The sequence below is a fragment of the Sciurus carolinensis genome, chromosome 5 (assembly GCF_902686445.1).
Source record: "Sciurus carolinensis chromosome 5, mSciCar1.2, whole genome shotgun sequence".
Lineage (NCBI taxonomy): Eukaryota > Metazoa > Chordata > Mammalia > Rodentia > Sciuridae > Sciurus > Sciurus carolinensis.
Genome location: NC_062217.1, coordinates 54484522 through 54505820, shown reverse-complemented (window position 1 = coordinate 54505820; position 21299 = coordinate 54484522). Strand labels below are relative to the sequence as shown.

At 41.7% G+C, this 21299-nt stretch overlaps 1 protein-coding gene across 6 annotated transcripts in view; it reads left to right on the top strand.

The window, feature by feature from the left end:
* The window catches only part of Diaph3 (diaphanous related formin 3), a 545588-nt gene that overhangs the window by 184875 nt on the left and 339414 nt on the right, over positions 1–21299 (top strand). For all 6 annotated transcript variants that reach the window (XM_047553083.1, XM_047553081.1, XM_047553085.1 and 3 more), the window contains 2 exons: positions 19495–19569; positions 19654–19723. In XM_047553083.1, coding sequence (XP_047409039.1) covers positions 19495–19569; positions 19654–19723 — 145 coding nt within the window. The remainder of the gene's footprint in view (positions 1–19494; positions 19570–19653; positions 19724–21299) is intronic.

Sequence of the window (21299 nt, the reverse complement as noted above, 5' to 3'; positions counted from 1 at the left end):
AGAGAATACATGGTAGTATCTCTGTCTTCTTGTATTTGCTAGCATTAGCTTTGTGGCATAAAATATGGTCTATATTAGAGAAGGATCCTTGTGCTGCTGAGAAGAAAGTGTATTCGCTCTTTGTTGGATGGTATATTATATAAATGTCCGTTAAGTCTAAATTATTGATTGTTATTGAGATCTATGGTTTCTTTGTTGAATTTTTGTTTGGAGGATCTGTCCAGTGGTGAGAGAGGTGTGTTAAAATCATCTAGTATTATTGTGTTGTGGTCTATTTGATTTCTGGAATTGAAAAGGATTTGTTTGACGTATATGGATGAGCCACTGTTTGGGGCATAGATATTTATGATTGTTATGTCTTGCTGATTTATGCTTCCCTTAAGCAGTATGTAATATCCTTCTTTATCCCTTTTGACTAAATTTGACTTGAAGTCCACTTTATCTGATTGAGGATGGATTCCCCCACTTTTTTGCTGAGTCCATGTGCATGGTATGTTTTTCTCCATCCTTTCACCTTTAGTCTGTAGGTATCTCTTTTTATGAGATGAGTGTCTTGCAGGCAGCTAATTGTCGCATCTTTCTTTTAATCCAGTCTGCCAGTCTATGTCTTTTGATTGATGAGTTCAGGTCATTAACATTCTGGGTTATTATTGATATATGATTTGTATTCCCAGTCATTTGGCTCAATTTTTTTTTTTTTATTGAAACGACTTGATTTCTCTTTTATTTGGCTGTTCTTCTCTTTGCTGATTCACATCTTTGTTTTTTGTCTCTTCCTCTTGGAATATTTTGCTGAGAATGTTCTGTAGTGCCGGGTTTCTTTTTGTAAATTCTTTTAGATTTTGTTTATCATGAAAGGATTTTATTTCGTCATCAAATCTAAAGGTATGTTTTGCTGGGTTTAAGATTCTTGGTTGGCATCCGTTTTCTTTCAGAGCTTGAAAAATGTTTTTCCAGGCTCTTCTAGCTTTTAGGGACTGGATTAAAAAATCTGCTGATATCAGTAATGGTTTCCCTCTGAATGTAATTTGATTCTTTTCTCTCACAGTCTTTAAAATTCTGTCTTTATTTTGTATGTTAGGTGTTTTCATTATAATGAACCTTGTTGTGGGTCTATTGTAATTTTGTATATTTGGAGTTCTATAAGCCTCTTGTACTTGATTTTCCATTTCATTCATCAGAATTGGGAAATTTTCTGATATTATTTCATTGAATAGATTGTTCATTCCTTTGGTTTGTTTCACTGTGCCTTCCTCTATCCCAATAATTCTTAAATTTTGCCTTTTCATGATATCCCATAATTCTTGTAGATTCTGTTCATGATTTCTTACTATCTTCTTTCTTTGGTCAACTTTGTTTTCAGGGTTAAATATTTTTTCTTCAGTGTCTGAGGAGATGTCTTCTAGGTGTTCTATCCATTGGTTATGCTTTCTGTGGAGTTCTTAATTTGGTTTATTGTTTCCTTCATTTCATGGATTTCTGTCTGGTTTTTTTTCAGTACCTCTAACTTTTTATTGAAATGTTCTTTTGCTTCCTGCTTTTGCTTTTTTAACTGTTGAATGGTGCAGTCTGTCAATGCCTGCATTTGCTTTTTCATCTTATTGTTTGCTTCTCTGATCATTTTATTGTGTACATTCTGAACTCTGTTTCTGACATTTTTTCTGCCATGCTGTCATTGGATTTTATTGCTATACCATCTAGTTTTGTTTGGGACATTTTCTTCCCTTTTTTTCTCACATTGCTCAGGTATCTACCTCTCTAGTAGAGAAACTCTGGGATATTGCAGATTTCCTCTATTGACTAATATTGTCTCTGTAGATGTCCAATAACTCACCTCATAGCCTTCAGTAGCCTGAAGTCTGGGAGGAACTCGATAATGCAGTGCTCCACTAGGAAATTGCCTCTTTAGGGGTGGTGGCCTTCAGATGGGGTATATTCCCTGTCAGTAGGTAGAGGCGCCTCCACTTGTTGACTGATGGTCAGCCAAAGGGGTACTAGACTGCAGATTGGGACATGTGTGATCTGGGCCTGTGTCTCTGGGTCTATTGCCCTGGTGGGAAAGCTTTGCCCAGCAGGGAAGACTTACCTGGTGGGGAAGTTTCGCTGGGCAATTCTCCTCTCTGACAGTACCTTCAGTCGAGAACTACCCCCTGGACTGGGAAGCCCTCCTCTGCAACATTCCCAGGGGTCCTGACCTACCACCTGGGTGGGGAGTCTGTCCCTGTGATCAACTCCCTCTCTGAGCGGCCCTCCTCTGCTATCTTCCCAGGGGACCAGAGCTACCACCTGAGCCTGGGACCCTCAGTCTGCGTCGAAGCCTCTCGCTGTGCAGTCCTCCTCTGCAATGCTCCCAGTTGACTGGGTTCTCAGCTCCAGCAGGGCAGTCTCACTGGGCCACTGTACTCCATGAAGTTCCCTGCATTTTAGGACTACTGCTTCATTCAGGAGCCCGACCAGTGGGAGAGATTCACCCGGTGGCTTGGAGTTGGTCTCCAATCTCTCAATACCTCCTCTTCTTGACTCCTCGGTCTTGTCAAAGGTCCTCTATCCTCCTGTAGGTGTCTCAGGAAGGGAGCTGCCCTTCCAATGATGATGGCCACACCCTCAGGAATAATTCAAAATGCCTGCACCAGCCTATAAAGAAGTCTCTGGCTAGGTCTAGGATGCAGGTGGGCTGGCTTGTCTGCTGGCTTGGTGGTCCGGCATGGTTGCTCAGTGATGGCGTCTGTCTTCGGCCTGGCAGTTGGGCGGATTGGCTGCCTGCCGCCTAGCTCTGCAAAGCAGGCAGCTTGGGTGCCCACCTGCTAGCTCCGTGATGCAGGCGCAGTGACTCACCTGCCAGCTTTCTCCAGGACTGCAACCCACTAGTGATGGCGCTGTTCTTGGTACCATTGCTTTAAAATGCAGCGTAAAACAGTCATAGGAAATGGGCAAAATGTAATCAAGTTCTTTGACTGAAAGAACACAAGCAGCCTCTAATCTAATTTCTAAATGAGTCTAATGGGGACGTAGGGTCCTCCTTTCCTTTTGAAATCTCCTGAGCAGGCGCTATATTCCTGATGGTATTCTGGTCTCTGAGCCCCCACTAGAATTCTCCATTAAGCTCTGCTAACTACATTTCAAAACTTTTAAGGCTTTCAACTCTATAAAGCGATATTTTTTTTTTTTTTTTTTGTTTTTTTTTTTTTTTTTTTACTGCAAACCAGCTCTGAAGGTTTCTGATCCATGTGGTCCATACAGTGACCCCAGTTCTAGGTACCAATTTCTGTTTCAGTTGGCTTTTTTTGGTGCTGAAACCAAACTACTCAGCAACAACAACTTAGGGAGGAAAGCTTTGTCCAGGGCTCATGAATTTAGAGGTTTCAGTCTGTAGACAGTTAAAAACATTGCTCTAGCCGAGGGTGAGGCAGCACATTATGGACCAAGGACCAAGCAAAGGAAAATTGCTCCCCTCATGGCAACAAAGGAACTGAAAGAAGGGAAGGATACACTGGAAAAAGCAGCTTTCCAGTGACCCACCTCTTCCAGTCATGTATCATCTGCCTTCAGTTTATACACAGTTAGTTTGTTGAAATAAAGAGAGCATGAGTTCCACCCCCGACTTCCCCCTCCATCATGTGAGGATAGGGCAGCAGAGTTCTTTGGCCTTGATCTTGCCAGCTGCGCAGCTGGGAGAGTTTAAGTTCTGTTACTTTGTATTACCCAGTGGGAGGTCTTCTGTTACAGTAGCAGTGGGGAGGACCAGGTCTCATCCATGTCTTCCGCCCATGGGAAGGACACTTTGGATGGTTCCAGCATTCTTGGCTGTCACGTTTTCTCCTTTATCACTTTGAATGTGTCAACCCACTGCATTTGGGGCTGCAGAGTTTCTCCTCAAACATTCATTGAGTAGTTTATGGAGAAGTTCGTATATGCCCTTCCTCCCTCTCATGCCCATAGGTGTTAGTAGCACGCTTCACAGTGTCTTCTGGAAGGAAGCATTTTGGCACGGTGTCGCCATGTAAGTGAGCTCCTAGTACCATCCTTTGGTACCAATGATTTGGAGTTGGAAGAAAAGGGGATGATGGGGTACCTTGTGTATAGACATGTTGAGGTCTCCCACAGACAAATGTTATTTCAGATTTCTAAACTTAAATTGAAAATTGAATGAAAGCATTGTACAAATTAATTTCTCAACAGGCAAATATCGGTCTCTACTACCCCAAAGCAAAAAGCTCTCAGAGATCATTCTTATTCTTTTTCTGAAGTGGGCAGGGTCCTGGGGACCCACTAGTGAGATGACCACTGGGGGATGTGGCCACCCGTGACTGGGCCATTTGTTCTCTGACCTCACAAGGAGCCATTGTGAGGGAACCTGAAACAGCCGGTATATAAGCGGGTGGCCATGGCTGGGTTTTTGTCCATTAAGTACAGGAAGCTCTTGGTGGTGACCTGTCGGACTCCCAGATAGTTAGAGCGTTTGGTGGTTGGCGGTTGGTGGTTGTGGTCCTTGGATATTGGTTTTTTTGATTTGGGTTTTTTGTTTTGTTTGGTTTGGTTTTTTGATTTTGGTTTGTTGTTTTGCTTGGTTTGTGTTTTTTTCTTTCTTTCTTTCTTTGTTTTGTTTTGTTTGTTTGTTTGTTTTTCTTCTTAGCTAGCATCCTTAGTCGGGGTTCCTGTTCAGGATGCGTAGGCAGAGTAGAGAGACTAGTGTAGCGCTGTGGGGGATCAGCTCCCGCGAAGAGATGGCCTTCCGGGACCGCTATGAGGTCCTGAGGACCACCGGGTGCGGTGGGTGTGCCGAGGTGCAGGTAGCCCACCATCTTCCTCACCCGGGCAGAGGTTGCAGTGAAAGTGCTGCCGAAGGTAAAGGGGAAGGCGGCCCTCTCCGAAGCCAGCGTGATGAGGTGGCTGGAACACCCCCACGTGATCCAGCTGTTCCAGGTGATCGAAACCCGTGAGCATGTCTACTTGGTGATGGAGCACGCGGTGGGGGGCCCGCTCAAGCACATCCCTTCCCGGGGCATGCGGCCGGAGGAGGCGCGGAGGGTGTTCCGGCAGATCGCCGGGGCGGTGGGCTACTGCCTCGGCCAGGGCGTCGTGCACCTGGACTTGAAGTTGCCCAACGTCGTGGTGGATGCGGCTGGAACAGGCAAGCTCATCGACTTTGGCCTCAGCCTGAGGGTCAGGCCTGGGCAGAAGCTGCGCAGGTGCTGGGGCACCCTGGCCTACCTTGCTCCCCAAATCCTCCTGAGGCGGGAATACGAGGGCCCCCCAGCGGACGTGTGGAGCCTGGGCGTCATCCTGTTTTATCTGTTGACTGGAAGGTGCCCCTTCAAGGCGCTCTTGCGCTCGGGGATGGTGAGGCGGATCCGGGAGGGAAGGTACCACATCCCTGACCGGGTTCCGCCCCAAGCACGCAGCCTCATCCGTAGCATGCTGAGCATGGACCCGGCTCGGCGCCCGACGGTAGAGCAAGTCCTCCAGCACCCGTGGCTGAGGGAGGGTGAGGAGGCTTCCCCCCGTCAGGATGGGGAGCCACCCCCCAAACGCCCAGACCCCGCCATAATGGCAGCCCTGTTGGACTTGGGTCACGACCCCTACGAGGCCTGGGTGTCTCTGACTCGGGGGAAGTTTGATGACGCCGCGGCTGCCTACCTGATCCTTCGGCACCAGCGGAGCCAGGGGGCGGGCTGCGCGTTCTTGGGAGACCTGCGCAACCCGCACACCCTTCCGATGGCTCCGTCCTCCCGAGGAGGAGCACCAGCGAGCTTGCCCTTCGCGCCTGCCCCTGGTCTCCTGACCATCGACTTCCCGAGGAGGCCCAGCACACAGGGCACAAGGACCTCAGAAGGGTCAGCCTGGTTGGCACCGACCTCCCCTGGCTGCTCCAAAGGACCCCTGTACCTGTCCCTACCCCTGCGCCCCAGAAGCCCTGCCATTCCCGCAAAGATACCTCCACAGGACAGCCCAAGACCTGGAAGCGGGTGGCTAGGAGGCTTGCCACTTGCTTCCGCCAGCTGTGTTGCTGTGAACCCTGTGGCAGCCAAGAAGGGGCTCCGGTGACCGGAGAGCAGAAACATGGCAGAGGCCGAGCAAGAGTGGTTCCCGTGTGATGGAGAGCTGCGTCAGACCCACCCCACAGGCAGCTGGAGGACGCTGCGCTCTCCGCATCCAGACCTCAGGGCCTGGGCCTGGGTCTCTTGGACTCCAAACAGCTGCAGGAGCCAGGTGTGCAAACTGGCTCAGGCTTCTCTGCACCAGGCGCAGCCAGAGGCACCTGTGGATCCGCCTGGACAACAGGAGTCTCCTCTGCCCCCATCTGCGAGAGACACCAGAGACTGTTTCTCCCTGGGACACTGGCCCCTGCACCACTCTTCTCTGTCCTTTCCCCCATGGTTCTGGAAGAGCAGAGGCTTTTCTTGATAAATTTGTTCGTGGAAAACTTTATAATAAAATTGGTGTTCTGAAGATCCGCAAAAAGTGTGGCTAATGCAATGTGGCCAGGGTCAAAGGCCTCAAGAACTTGGATGGGGTCTACCAGCACCTCATCCCGAGGCTCTCAAGACCAGTGGAGCTCCCTCTCCGGGTCAGTGCATCTGGAGACTTGATAATCTTGAACCAGTGCAGATGGGGCATCCTTGGTCTCAGGAAATGGACATGGGAGCCCACTTGCCTTTAGCCAGTGTCCTTGGGGACTTAGTTACTTTGTTCTAGTGTGGACGGAGACTCACCTTCTTGACCCAGTTTGGCTAGACTCTCTCTCCTGGAACCAGTGTAGGCATGGCTTACATTTAGCTGGTTCCATTTTGCCAAAAGGAACTTCTCTCCCAGTTTTCAGGTCCCTCCCTGAGGTGGGCAGAGAGGGTGGCTGGCCTGTGTTGGAGAAATCGTATCTGATAAGCTTAGGTCCAGGCCAAGCTTGGAAAGGTGTCTTCTCTGTGGCTCCTAGTGTTGGTCTTCCCCCTGGGAGCAGTGTCACTCCTCCTCTGTAATTGAGAAGGAAGGGCAGTTTCACTGCATTATTTCAATATGTGAGTGCTCATCCCCTGCATGCCGAGGCCCTTCCACCAAGCAGCACTTAACCCACCGGCGCCATGCCTAAGGCCAATGCCCACTTTTCCCTTTTGGGTCACAAATGCCGCTTTCCCCCGGAGGCCTTCTTTGGTTCCCAGCTTCCTATGGTCTCCTCTTGCTTGCTTGCCATAAGTGTATTCGGGTGGGGATGGGTGTTTGGGCCCATGCAAGTTCCCAGCGGACAGGAGGTCATGGGCAGGGGCCTAGCAACCCAGATATGATGTTCATCTTCCCACCACGTGAACAGTAGCGGGCCTGAGTTGCACAGTGAGAGTCAAATATAGCTACCTGTTGCCTTGCAAGGTATGAAGCCCCAGCTAGTTCATGGGAGTAAGAGAAAATGGATTATGTAACTGCACAAGTTTAAACACACAGACATTACAATTCGGTGAAGTAGAACAGTTTGTGAGGAAGCATGCTCAGTCACAAGGATGTGGACACCACATAGGCCAGTGACTCCTAAGCAAATTGGGTTCTCAACCTGAAAAATTCCAAAAGGTTTTTGAGTTACACGTGATATCTTTGGAGAATTCTACCGCACATTTAAAGAAGTATTAATCTCAATTCTATGGAGTCATTTCCAGGAAGGAGAAGAACAGGGAACGATTCACAATTTATTTTCTGAAGCTGGTGTTACCCGATTGTTCTAATGCAAAAGGTGGTTCCAAAGGAAAACAATGAACGCAACCTAGGATTGATATCGTGAATATAGATGTTAAAGTCCCTAGAGAGCACAGGCCCAAGACATCCTATGGTTGTGTGGGCTGATGTAGGAATTTGGTGTGACAGAATTCAACTTCCACTGATTGAAATAATGGAAAACAGGAAAAATGGGAGGAATAGTGAGTGCTTTGTGAGTATTAAAATTACATTCCTCAAATCTTTTGTTTAGCTCCTAACTCTACACCTAGGAACAAGGCCTTTTCTGAGAATGGCATTGTGAGGATGAAATTCCCTCAGGATGAGGTCATAAGGCAGTAGTGGGAGCAACGTGCCCATTATGAGGAAGGCAGGGGTGCTATTGGGTTAGTGGGACTTGTGTCCTTATAAGGAGAGCAGCTAGGTTGCTGCTTCTGATGCACTGGTGTCTTTATGTGATCATTTTATGTCCCATGGAGGTTGTTTTTGTCGTGAAATATTTGAATTCCCTTACCTTTCATCTTGGGTATGTTTTGTGTTTCTCGTGGGCCGACCGTTTAGTGAGAGAGACCACTCTGATGTGAACCTGTGGCAGTGTAACTTCAGTAACACAGAGACATTACTCCCCCTACACAACTGCATTCTGATCCCCCTCACATACCCATGTCACCGTGTACCATGTGTGTGCATGGTGTGTTCACTGTCATAGGCTGGAATGAAGGCTAAAGTGGCCTCTGAGGGTTGGTGAAACAATCTGTAAGCATCCCTTGCGCCAGCAGTGTCCTGTGCTGTCTCTCTGGAGAAATATTCTCCTCTGTACTATGGAGGCCTTAGTGGGTGTGGGCTTACACATAGCTGAGAGGCCCTGCAGGCATATTTCCTAGTGTGTCTGTGCAAAGTACTTAGTATCTCTTTCAAGGCTGCAACCTTTTCAAGAAACTTGTCTTCCTTAGCCTCATGTACGCGTGTACTTTTCTGGCTCAGCTGCAAGCTTTTAAAGTGCTTTGGCTTTAACACTGCTCCCCGTTCTCACAGCAATCCAGGCCGAAGGCCGGCCAGTAACATCCATGCCAGTGACTGAATGTGCTGTGCCATCCCGAAATTACCTCCACCAGATTAAGTAGTTCGTCCCTTTAATTCAGAATCACACAGATCTCAGGGTATGAGCAACACGTAATGGAGTTCTCAGTGCCAAGTACCTGTTGGTTAGATCTCTCAGTGACTGATAGTACACCCACCACCTGAAAAGAAGAGCCTAGAGAAGGAGAATGTGATTCAGGGTCATGATTCCAGAAGTCTGGGTCCAGACATGGCCCACGGTATCGCCACGGGCCAATGGTGAGCAGCACACCGTGGGAAAGGGGCCCAGCAGAGGAGAACTGTTCCCTGCATGAAAACTCAAAGCAGAGAGCGAGAATGGAGCCAGAGAGCAGAAGCACCCCTCTAGGGCATGACCACTGATAACCACACCTCCTTCAGTCACACACTGCCTGCGTAGGGTCACCACCGGGAACTTCCATTGAAACGAGGAGGGTCTTCATTGGGTTACAGCTGTCACAAGCCACTCATTGGACCTCATTCTCTGCATTAACAGAGAATCTTTGGGAGGGATATCTCCTATGCAAACTGTGGCAGGCTGTAAGCCCATCAACCAGTGACCCTGAGGGAGAGGATGGCACACTCGGGCCCAGCCTCAGCACGTCAGTGAGACCTCGTGTCAGAAAGCTGGGGATGTACCTCAGGGGAGAGTGCTTTCCTACAATGTGGGAGACCCTGGGTTCAGTAGGCAGGATCTTGGGTGGTGAAAGAGAGTGCAGGAGAGAATGAGTTCCACCCCCTGCCCCCTGCCCCCTGCCTCCTTCATCATGTGAGGATAGGGCAGCAGACGTCTTTGGCCTTGATCTTGCCGGTCTGCACAGCTGGGAGAGGTTAAGTTCTTTTACTATGTATTACTGAGTGGGGGAGGTCTTCTGTTACAGTAGCCGGGGATAGACCCAGTCTCATCCATTTCTTCAGCCCATGGGAAGGACACTTTGGATGGTTCCAGCATTTTTGGCTGTCACATTTTCTCCTTTACCACTTCCCCAGAGGACATGAGGTCATTGGCTTGGATCCAGGAACCCCTGCCCTGCCCTTCTCTGTCCTTTCTTCCATCTTCTAGGATGGCAGAGATATTTCTTAAGAAATTTCTTTCTCTCAAAGTGTATAGTCATTTTATTGATGTCCCAAATATTATGAAAAAGAAAAAAAAACTGATTAAAAAAGTTGGGGGCTCAAGGAGAGGGCAAGAACCCTGGAGCCATTCTCTCCTTCACCTGGACCACTTTGCCTCCTGTTTAGTGCCATACACTTCCTTCCTTTGAGGCCCCCCCTTTAGGGGGATCCTACTTCCTTTGTGAAAAATTAGAACACTGACTTGTCTTGAGTTAACCTGTGAATGTGTTCGTGATCCATTATGGATGGAGAGTGCCCTTGTGTTCATTATCTGGTGTCCTTTGCCAGAAGGAATTCCTTTCCCATTCTTCAGGCCTGTTCCTGTGGTTGTGGTGAGGGTGGTTGTCAACTGTTGGATCAATCTCATTTGAGAGGATTCACTGGAATCTCGAGTGTTCAAGCATCTCTAAATACCATGTTCAGAGAAGGGAGAGGTGGGGTGTGGGCACCCCTGTCTGAAACATTGTTTGGGTACTTAACCACCCACATGGAGCCTCCCTACCCAAAGCAACCTCATGGCCGCTGCTAAAAGTCTTAGACATGTGCAAAAATACTGGTGGATGGGAGGCAGTGTAGAAGAGGATCGCCTTCTGTGCATTTTTGTGACTTGGTTTCAGAAGCAGAAAGTCCGGGTGCCCTGGTCTGAGGTTTTCCTCTAGGTCTGTCGCTAGGCTGGCACTTATCAGGTAGGTGTTCTCCCTGTGACTCCTAGAAATAGATGTTGACCTTCCCATTGTCGGTGGTGTAACTTCCCCTTTATGGGTAAGAAGGAGGGACTGTTTCACTTACTAAATTATTTAAATATGTGAGTGACAAGCCCCTTTATACTGAGGCCTTTTCATCAAATAGCCCCCACTGCATGGGTGCCATCTCTCCTGCCAAATCTCACTTGTCCAGTGTGGTGACCAAAACGCCTGCTCTTCCTGAGGCCTCCTTTGGTCCACAAGTTCCTATGGTGTCTTCTTGCTTGTTGGTCATAAGTGCAGTGATGTGGGGATGGATGTTTGGGTCAGTGCAAATCCCCAACTCACACAAGGTCACTGGCAGCCCTCCAGTCATCCAGATGTGACATTTGTCTTCATATCACCTGAATAGGAGCAGACCTTAGGCACACAGTGAGAGCTAAATAAACCTGTTGTGTTTGTAAAGTATAAAGCCTTAGGTATTTCATTAGAGTAATGGAAAATGGATTCTACAACTGAACAACTTTAAACACAACAAACTTAACAATTTAGATGAAATAGGTCAATTTGTGAAAAAGAATGAACTGCCACAGAAATATGAACAATTTACAGCGTCCAATGACCATTAAGGTAATTAGTTCCTAATTCGAAAATCTCAAATAATAATCTTCAGGTTCAGATAATGCCACTGGTGAATTCTACCCATGTCCATGAGGTGAGTGATATATATGAACATCTAGGGTTGACACCTTCACCAAAAAACTAGGAAGCAGTTTTAGATGGATTATGACCTTGATGATGACATCATGGTCTTGGACATATATTCTCCAGAAATATGAGAGAATGTATGTGTTGTTTTAAACCGTTGACTTTTTGGTACTTTGTTATGGCTGCCTTAGGAAAGTCATACACAGGGGAACTTAACTTGTTAGAGTCCAGCCAAAGTGGTGTAGCTAATATTATATGTGATTGTGAAAGACAGAATGCTTTTACTCTGAGATTTTGAATAAGATAAGCATGCATATCAACATCTTTATTCAACAGTGCTGGAAATTCTAGCCAGAGCGTTAAGGCAAGAAAAGGAAATGTAAAGCCTACACATCCCAAAGGAAGAAAGTATTCTTTCTTTGAATATTACATGATTTTACACAGAGAATTTTTAAGGAGTTTCTAAGAATTCTTATAATTTATTAGTAAGTTCAACAGGATTTCAGGATTCAAAATAAATATTCAAAATCAATTTTATTTCTTTATACTAGCAATGAACTTGTGGAAAATTAAGATAAAAACAATAGCATTTACAGTAGCTCAAAACAATAACTATTATTCAATCAATTTAGGGCATGGGCCTTTAATAATGAAAACTGAGAAATAACAATGAAGGAAATCAAAGGAGATCCAAATACATGGGAAGATATTCCGTGTTTATGAATTAGGAGAGTCAGTACCATTCATTTGTTCTTTTGGGTTGTAGGTAGAAGCCAGTTCCTTGCACTTGTGAGAATGAGGGTTCTACTTCCTTTGTAGCTCTTTGTGGAGGAACATTCTCATTTTCTAGAGTCCACCAAGAGTCCTTGGCTTTTGTTCCACTTACTTCATTTTCATAATCAGTTAAAGCAGGTTGAGTCTCTGATATTTTGTCTCTTCCATTGCATCTTTCTCATCCAGTTTAGTTTTGGTTTTTGAGTCATGTGATTATATTGGACTAATTGGGTAATTAGGATAATATCCTATTTGAAGATCATCTGATCAACAACCTTATTTCCTGCTTTGCTATGTGAGGCAATATATTTATAGATTCTGTGGTTAGGTTATATGCATCTTTTGGTGGGCAGAGTGATTATCTTACTTACCACACATGCCTAGCCCTATGATGGCTTCTTATTGCCTGTGGCATTGTATATTTTCAAGATTATACCCTCCCTTCTTATTTGGTTTCATTTCTGATTCAACTGTCTGTGGTGTTCAGCACAGCTAAATCTTTTATGGCTAATGTGTCTGGGTGTATTCTTTACTTAGAAACCTGTCTCCTTTCTATGACTTAACCTTTAAGACTCAGGTCTGTCATTAGTGGCGTTGAAGTCGTAGGAGACAGTGTGTGCTTTCTGTTCCCATAGCACCATGATTATAAGACTTATTGTGTTGTGGAAATGATTTTGCTTCACATTTGTTTTAACCACTAGTTTGTGATGCTTTCAAGGGTAGAGAACATATTTTATTTAGTTTTGTATTTCTTGTATCTAGTGCAGGATCAAGGACACAGTGAGCCCTTAAGAAAATACTGACTGAAGTTGTTAACGAACACTTGATTTTAGTGGTAATGAAGTCACACTCTTTGAGCAGCAGTTAGTCAGTTTCTAACGTCTGATGTAGGATAGGGACCCTAGATTCTTCATCCTTGGTTCAGTATGAATACCAGTTCTGAAATCAGAACTGATGGTTTCAGCATGAAGTTTGAGACAGGCTCGGTAATGCTGTATGGAAGAAGTGTTCCAATTAAGACCTTTAGTACGTTTTAAAGTAAGCGCATACGCCTGGGTGTTGGCACACCTAAATGGTATTTTAAGTTCCTTAGCCTCTCTTGTCTGTCCATTTCCTTATATATAAAAATGCAAGAAGATTAAGTTTTCATTCTAAACCATTTATTGAGTGCTTAGTCTGTCCCAGTGCTTGCTCAAATAAGAAATGGTTCCTATCTTTAGAGAATTTTGTTGGATAAAGTTGCTGTTATACCCTTGTAGATTTAATCCAGCTCTGAGAATCCATGGTGCCTTTGTCTTTTCCTTCCTATAAGCATATTTGAGAATACAGGTAACAACTTTAAACAAAGTAAGGGTGGAAACTTACTTGATAGAGCTATGCTGCTTTTGACTAGGAGGGAAATCTGAGATCTAACTAGTGTCTCCTTTGCTCATTTAGGTGAGTGGCTGTTATTTGTTATCTAAAACAAGTAACATGTCAGAAACTACACAATTTTGATTTCACTGTGTCTCTGTAAGCAGTAACTGAATTTCAGAAACTAAGCTGCTCTTTTACCTGCAAAGGTAGTTTGAATATTGTGATTCTAGACTTGTTCTTGCTTTTCCAAAAACCCCTTTCTCTGACTTTATGAAAGTTGTTTTTACCTCTTTACCTACTGCTACTTGGTTATAGAAGTTTTCCTTAAGGTAATTAAGAAAGAGAGGAGTTTGATATCTCCTGTTACAGAATTTTAAGAGGCAGATTTTGACCCGTCCTGGTGGGTCATGCCTGTAATCCCAAACGACTTGGGAACCAGAGGTAGGAGGATCGAAAGTTCAAGGACTCCTCAGCAACATAGTGAGACCTTATCTCAAAATAAAATTTCACAACATTAATAATAAAAAAGTGCTGGGGATGTAGTGCAGTGGTAGAGGACCTATGATTTTAGTCTCCAATGTCTGTCTGTCTGTGTCTGTGTTTATCTGTCTGTCTCTTTCTCTCTCTGACACACATGTACACTTGGCACATTTTGTGTTAAAATAACATTTAACATACTATATTTGGTGATTTCCAATATAAATATCATACTGATCTCTCTATTCATGCAGAAACAGTGTTAACACAAGGTTCATTCATCCATGAATATAGTTTATGGTCAAATCACATAATGCTGATGGTGCTGTGCTGACAAAAGGCAAATAGTATAGGTTTTGTTGCCTGAAGATTGATCATTTATAGATCAGTTTACAATTTTTTTCAGGTTGTTTCTTATACTGATGATGACATAGGTTTCACTTTTGAGGAAAGCTATGGTTTTCAATAAAGCTCTGTCAAGATTGCAGATCAGCCTGCTCAATATCACTTATTATCGTGAACATCTTTCCAGAAGACAGGAAGTGATATTTGTGCCCAATCCTTAAAAATGATCTTGCTGAAAATAGAAGGGGTGGGTGAAAATCCTGAGAGGATGGATTTGTGAATGACAACTTGCTAAGCAATATGCTGGCCTCACAATTCTTAAGAAAATAGGGAAAGTTTTAATGCATGTTCATTCTGTGCTTTGATACCTTTTGACTACCTTTCGACAAGTACCTTCATCAGCTTTTTTTTTTGATGCTTAAATGTTTTCTTTAGTAAATAAGAGTTTGTTTTCTCTCCCTGTGCCCTGTCCCACTTTTGTTGTTTTTGATGTCTAATGAAATGTAATGTGTAACCTGATTATACTTTATAGTATTGCCCACCTCTCTGATTTTGTTGTTGAAAAATTAATTCCTACAGTGAATTTAAACCTGGAATGTAGATAAATTTGGTATAATGTCTTTTTACATGAATGTTAGGAAGTTTTGTGTGATAGAGAATTAGTTTACATGTAATGTACATGAGTAGGTGTAAATTTTATTTTAATATAATTTATTTTAATATTCTGTGTTTTAAAAGAGAGGTATGTGGTAGGTTTAGAAACAGTTGATTGTGGGTCCCATTATTCTAGTTATAATTGTTATGTTAGGGGTGATAAATTTTAAATGGCTATGTTATATTATTAATCAGATCAGAGAGCTTACTGATTTACATGGATTGGCATGTTTTCTGAATTTTATAGTGGGTTCACAATGTAAGCAATATTAGTGTGAAAAAGTCTTTTAGTTGTATTAACATAATTTAAAATAACTGTACATTTTGGTGTGAGGCAGTTTTGTGAATATTAACTTTATTGTGCACATTGAGGGTAACATTATGAATAATCTGAAACCATTTATATTAGCTTTAGAATATCCTAATGGATATACTTTGAATAAAGAGTGGTTGAAAATTCACTACAAACACAATATTGAAGGCCCACTGGGAAGTACTAACACAAGAGGGCCGAAGAACACAGATTCTCTGTGCATCTCAATGCCAACTAAGTCAACTCTCAAATGACTCCTTATATGTTTGATTTCAAGCTTCCTTGCTGTACGTGAAATAAGAATAAATACAAAATAGAGTATCAACAAGGCAAATAGTTAAGCTGATGCTTAGGTGTCCTCATGAGACATGAAAGCAAGATATGAAATGCCTACAGGCAGTCTGTCTGTTGCTGATAATGGAGAGTAAACTCTTCTTTTTCGAAGTAGCATCTTGATTGGAAAACAGCAACATCTATTTAACTTTTTTAGTCATAATAGCAGGCAGGCTTCAGTCTTGCAGGGAGTATCTTTCCTATTTATGTGCATTCTTGAATTAGTTATTCTGTGACTTTAGTGGACACAGGAGATGAATAAAATCATTGTGATGGGGGAGTGTCAGTATAAATGACAAGAAATTTGCTGTAACATCAAATTCTAAAAATTGGTAGGTGGGCAAGCTGCATTTCAGAGTGCAAATGAAGAAAATGGATTTTAAACCCTATTTTTTAAACTTTTTTTTAAACATAACATAGGAACATAAAAATCACATACATAATGTAGTGTTATGATATTTTGATACATGTGTAGGTACATTGTGAAATATTTAAATCATTTTAAGTATATCTCTCCAAACACATTTTTTTTTTTTTTTTTGGGTACCAGAGATTAAATCCAGAGTCACTTACCCACTGAGCCACATCCCCAGCCCTTTTTATATTTTATTTAGAGACAGAGTCTTGCTGAGTTGCTTCAGGGCCTTGCTAAGTTGCTGAGGCTGGCTCTGAACTTGTGATTCTTCTGCCTCAGCCTTCCAAGCCACCAGGATTACAGGTGTGCTGGTAAAAAAATTCAAAATGCTTTTAACTTTTGCAGATGCATAGTACATAATTGTTATCTGTAGTTATACCCTTCTATAAGAGCACACCAGAGGTTCTTGCTTCTACCTTAATTGTGACTTAGTACCCTTGGATCAACATTTCTCCATTCCTCATTCCCCCTGCTCTTCCCAATCACTGGTAAGCACCATTCTCTTTCCAACGTCTATGAGATCAGCTCTTTTAGATTCTACATATTTGTGAGATTCTGAAGTATTTGTCCCTCTGTGCCTGGCTTATTTCACTTACTAGTCTCTAGTTCTATCCATGCTGTCACACATGCCCAGGATTTCATCCTTTTTATGACTGAGTGGTATTCCCTTGTGTATGTGTACCACATTTTCTTTATCCATTCATCAGCTGATGGATACTTATATTGCTCCCATATCTTGGTTATTGTGAATGGTGCTGCAGCAATCATAGAGTGCAGATGTCTCTATGACCCACTGATTTCATTTCCTTTGGATATATACCCAGCAGGGGAATTGATGGATCATGTTGTAGTTCTGGAGGAATCTTTATACTGTATCCATAATGACTGCCTTTTTCTACATCTTTGTTGGCACTTGCTATTGTCTTTTTTTTTTTTTTTTGTGGTGCTGGGGAATCGAACCCAGGGCCTTGTGCTTGCAAGGCAAGCACTCTACCGACTGAGCTATCTCCGCAGCCCTGCTATTGTCTTTTTGATACTAGCCATTTGTAGTCGAGTGAGGTGGTATCTCATTGTGGATTTTACTTGTATTTTCCTCATGATTAGTGATGGGATATCCTCTCCCCCACCCCCCATGTACTTGTATACAGTCTTCTTTTAAGAAATGTCCTTTGCCCACTTTTAAATTGGGTTAGATTTTTGCCTTTGAATTTTGGGAGTTCCTTATATATCCTGGATATATATTCCTGGATATTGGCCCTTAGTCAGATACATATAGTTTGTACCTGTTTTCTCCCATTCTTTTGGGCTGTTTCTTCACTCTGAATGGTTTTTATTTTTCTGTGCAGAAACTTTTTAGTTTGATACAGTCCCATTTGTCTGTCTTTACTTTTGTTTCCAGCACTTTTAGGTTCTTGTTCATAAATTTTTTGCCAACGCCAGTGTCCTGAAGTATTTTCCCTGTTTTCTTCTACTAGTTTCATAGTTTCAGGTTGTTTTAGTCAGCTTTTTCACCACTGTGACTAAAGGACCCAACCAGAGCAACTGTAGAGGAGGAAAGTTTTATTCGAGGGCTCACAGTTTCCGAGGTCTTATTCCATAAAAGATCAGCTCCATTCCTCCATTCAGGCTTAAGGTGAGGCTGAACATCATGGTGGAAGAGTGTTGTAGAGGGAAGCTGCTCACATGATGATCAAGAAACGAGAGAGAGAGAGAGAGAGAGAGAGAGAGAGAGACACTCTGTTCTCCAGATCCAAAATATATACCCGATAACCACATCTCCAATGAACCATTTCCTCCAGCCACACCCCACCTGCCTCTAGTGACCACTCAGTTAATCCCATCAGGGTTTAATCCACTGATTATGTTATGGCTATAACCCAATCATTTCTCCTTCAAACCTTCTTGCATTGTCTCATACGTGGGTTTTTGGGGGACACCTCACATCCAAACCATAACACAGGTCTTACATTTAGTCTTTAATCCATTTGGAATTTTTTTTTTTTTTTCCCCTCTAAAATGGTGAGAATTTAGTTGTCTAGTTTTACTCTTCTGCATATGAATTCCCTAGTTTTCCTAGCAACATTTACTGAAAAGACTGTCTTCTTTCCACTGTGTGTTCTTAGCACTTCTGTTGAAAATTAATTCATTGTGGATTTGTAGGTTTACTTCTAGGCTTTCTATTCTGTTCTGTTAGTCTCTGTGTCTTTTTTTTTATGCCAATATCATGCTGTTTTGATTATAGCTTTTACTCTTGTTTAATAGGAAATGTACCTTAAGTACAAAAATAGTAATATTATGGCATGCGACTAAAACTTGTTTTTGCACTTTATGATGTCCTATTTTTGATTATTTGATGAAATTTTGTTTCTAACATCTTACTATTCAAACTGTATATGTATATAAAATCTTACATACAAACACTCTTATACAAAGAAATATATACCTGTGACTCCTAGTAGAGCTTTTTCTTTCTCACTCAGCTTTTTTGGAGACAGTTATTATCATTGTATTATTTATTTGTGTAGGTTTCCAAATCACCAGTGATTCATTTTTTCTGTGGTTAAGGTGAGCTGTTGTGTGGTAGTCTTACTTAAATGTCATGATTGGATCTGTGGTTTTACAGAACAAGTGTAATTTTGTCAGGATGGAAATATTCATTAAAAATCATTTTTATGCAAATTAACTATGGCACTTAGGAAGTTCTTAACATTCAGAGAGCTACATTTTAGAAGTTTGTGAAATTCTCTCATGGCATCCCCTTTTGTTATGTTGACAATTTTTGTCAGTAATCTTTTTCTTAGTCTGCATCTTTCTTCAATAGATCTTCAATCATTTGCCCATTTTCTGCTTTTTGAAATAGTCCATGATGAGGTTTTTCCCATGGTGTGCTAGTAAATGTTTTGTACCCAGATCCAGGTGAATGAGTGTGTGAAACACTCTTGGTTCTGACAATTTCTGAGATGTATATACTTGTTATTGATGGGAATGACTTCAAGATACTAACATGATGCTACTGAACATGGAGTATGGAAGAGATGGGTTTTTATAGGCTGATGTAAGCTGCTTTGCGCACCATCAGCTTTTCCTATCTTGCCCCTTCTTCTTCTTCTTCTTCTTCTTTCTTCTTTCTTCTTTCTTCTTTCTTCTTTCTTCTTTCTTCTTTCATCTTTCTTCTTCTTCTTCTTCCTCCATTACTTCAAAGACACATCTTGTTTGAGGCAACCCCAATCCATGGGTGTTCAAAATAACAGATGCATCAGACAAGACATTCAGTTTGGAACTGGAATTTTCCCTATAACCCTGCATGAGATGTTTATTTCTACATTGAAGTGGGATATTGCCCTATCTTGCCCCTTCTACTCCAAAGTAGAAATATGAATCATGAATGATTTCATATTTGTTGTTTTTCTTATGTGCGTATGTATGATTATGAGTACAACAAGTAGAAAACACTTGTGTGTATATAACATTATATCCAAACTAAAGTACCAACCTAATGTGTAACCCCACCTTTTTCCATTTTCCAGTTGGGTGGAAAGCTTTGGACATGAGGGACTTGGATTATTACTAGACATTTTGGAAAAATTGATTAGTGGAAAAATGTAAGTACTGCAAATAATTTTCAATATATGTACATTTGTGTTTCCACTTATAATTCCAATACTGATATTTTTACATTAATACAGCCAAGAAAAATTCGTAAAGAAGAATCAACACAAAGTCATACAGTGTCTAAAAGCCTTGATGAATACACAGGTAGGCATATAGATAATTAGTATCTGTTCATCAGTAATTCTTATATGAGTTAGAGATTTGTAATATAGGATTTTACTTGCATTAAAGAGATGTATTATTCTCATGTGCTTTTTAGTACATAATAGAAATATTGAATTGGATTCCAATTTTGTATGAAACAAAGTATCCTGCGACATGAGACACTTAGAATTGAATGGACCTTCTTCTGATGTTTAATTCCTCATATATAGACGAATTCTTTCTTCCATTCCCCCTTCTGCTTTTTAAATTCCTCCTTTTCTTTCTCCCCTTTGATTTTCAAAAATACAGCATTAGCCAACTTTAGAATAATGTATGATTATTAAAACTTGATTATTTAATATAGAGTGCTATGATAATTATTACCAAGAATTTAAGTTGGAACAGTTTATCTCTTATATAAATTCTAGGGAATTAAAATCTATGATGAAATTAATGTAAACAAGTCTGAGAAGGTTCTAGAAATGGAGCAGTCTTGATTAATTCTAGTATTATTGAGGCCACACATAATATGGAGTATCTGTCGGATTTTCATGTTTAAAGAGAATACATTAGAAAGGAGAGATGCTTTATGTTCTTTACTGAAGTTGCATTTATCTGACAGCATTTCTTTCTCTTTTTTTTCCATGCATTGTTAACAGTCAAAATTGACTTTATCTTCTGCCATTACTTTAGCTTCAACATCTAAGTAATATACCTCACAATGAGTGAAGTAGTGCTGGTCATTTTAGTTGCTGTTAGACATCAGGGGAGAAAATTTTATTTATAAGTTTGCTGATTTTTGTTGTATGCAAACTCTGTACATTTCTGATTAATTTTAATCTATAATATTTTGCCTTATTCTATTTAAATAAACCTTAGATGATGTACTTAAGTACTCTTACTAAAATTAACATTTCTTCAACAAACTGATGATGGGGAGATGTGTTTTCCTACTGAGTTCATAGAACTGCTTTAGGAGATTCCTTCTAAAGTGAGAATAGAGAAATTAAAATTTTACTGGTGATTGGAAGGCTGAAAGTAGGGAAAGGTACAAAGTACAGTTGTTTTTCACATCAAAGGGGTATGTGGATCATAGTTTAAGAAGAATATCATGGTTAAAGTGAAGTGGGATATAGAACATAATATTTCACTTGGTTTGAGAATGAATTTGAGTAGTAAACTATGTATTCCTATATAATTTATTATTTTATAATAGATTTTATAGTTTGTGTATGTGGAGTTGCAAAATATTCTTTGCAATTGATACTTGTCACTTGTGCTAATAAAAAAAATTGTGTTTCTGATACTTGTTATTTTAACTTCTGAACTCTAAATTTAATATATGAACATTTTGGTTAAGTTATACTTTCCTGAGACTGGTTGATAGTTTTCTTAAATTTAATTTGATCAAATCTGTAAATACAAATGTCATGAAACTTCACTGTGACTTCTTTGCTTGGGTTCATTGTATAATGAAAATTCAGACTTTAAGAGAAAAAATATGTGGTACCTTATTGGGCACCACATTATGATGTCATTAATATGAACAAATCTAATAATATATCAAAGTGAATTT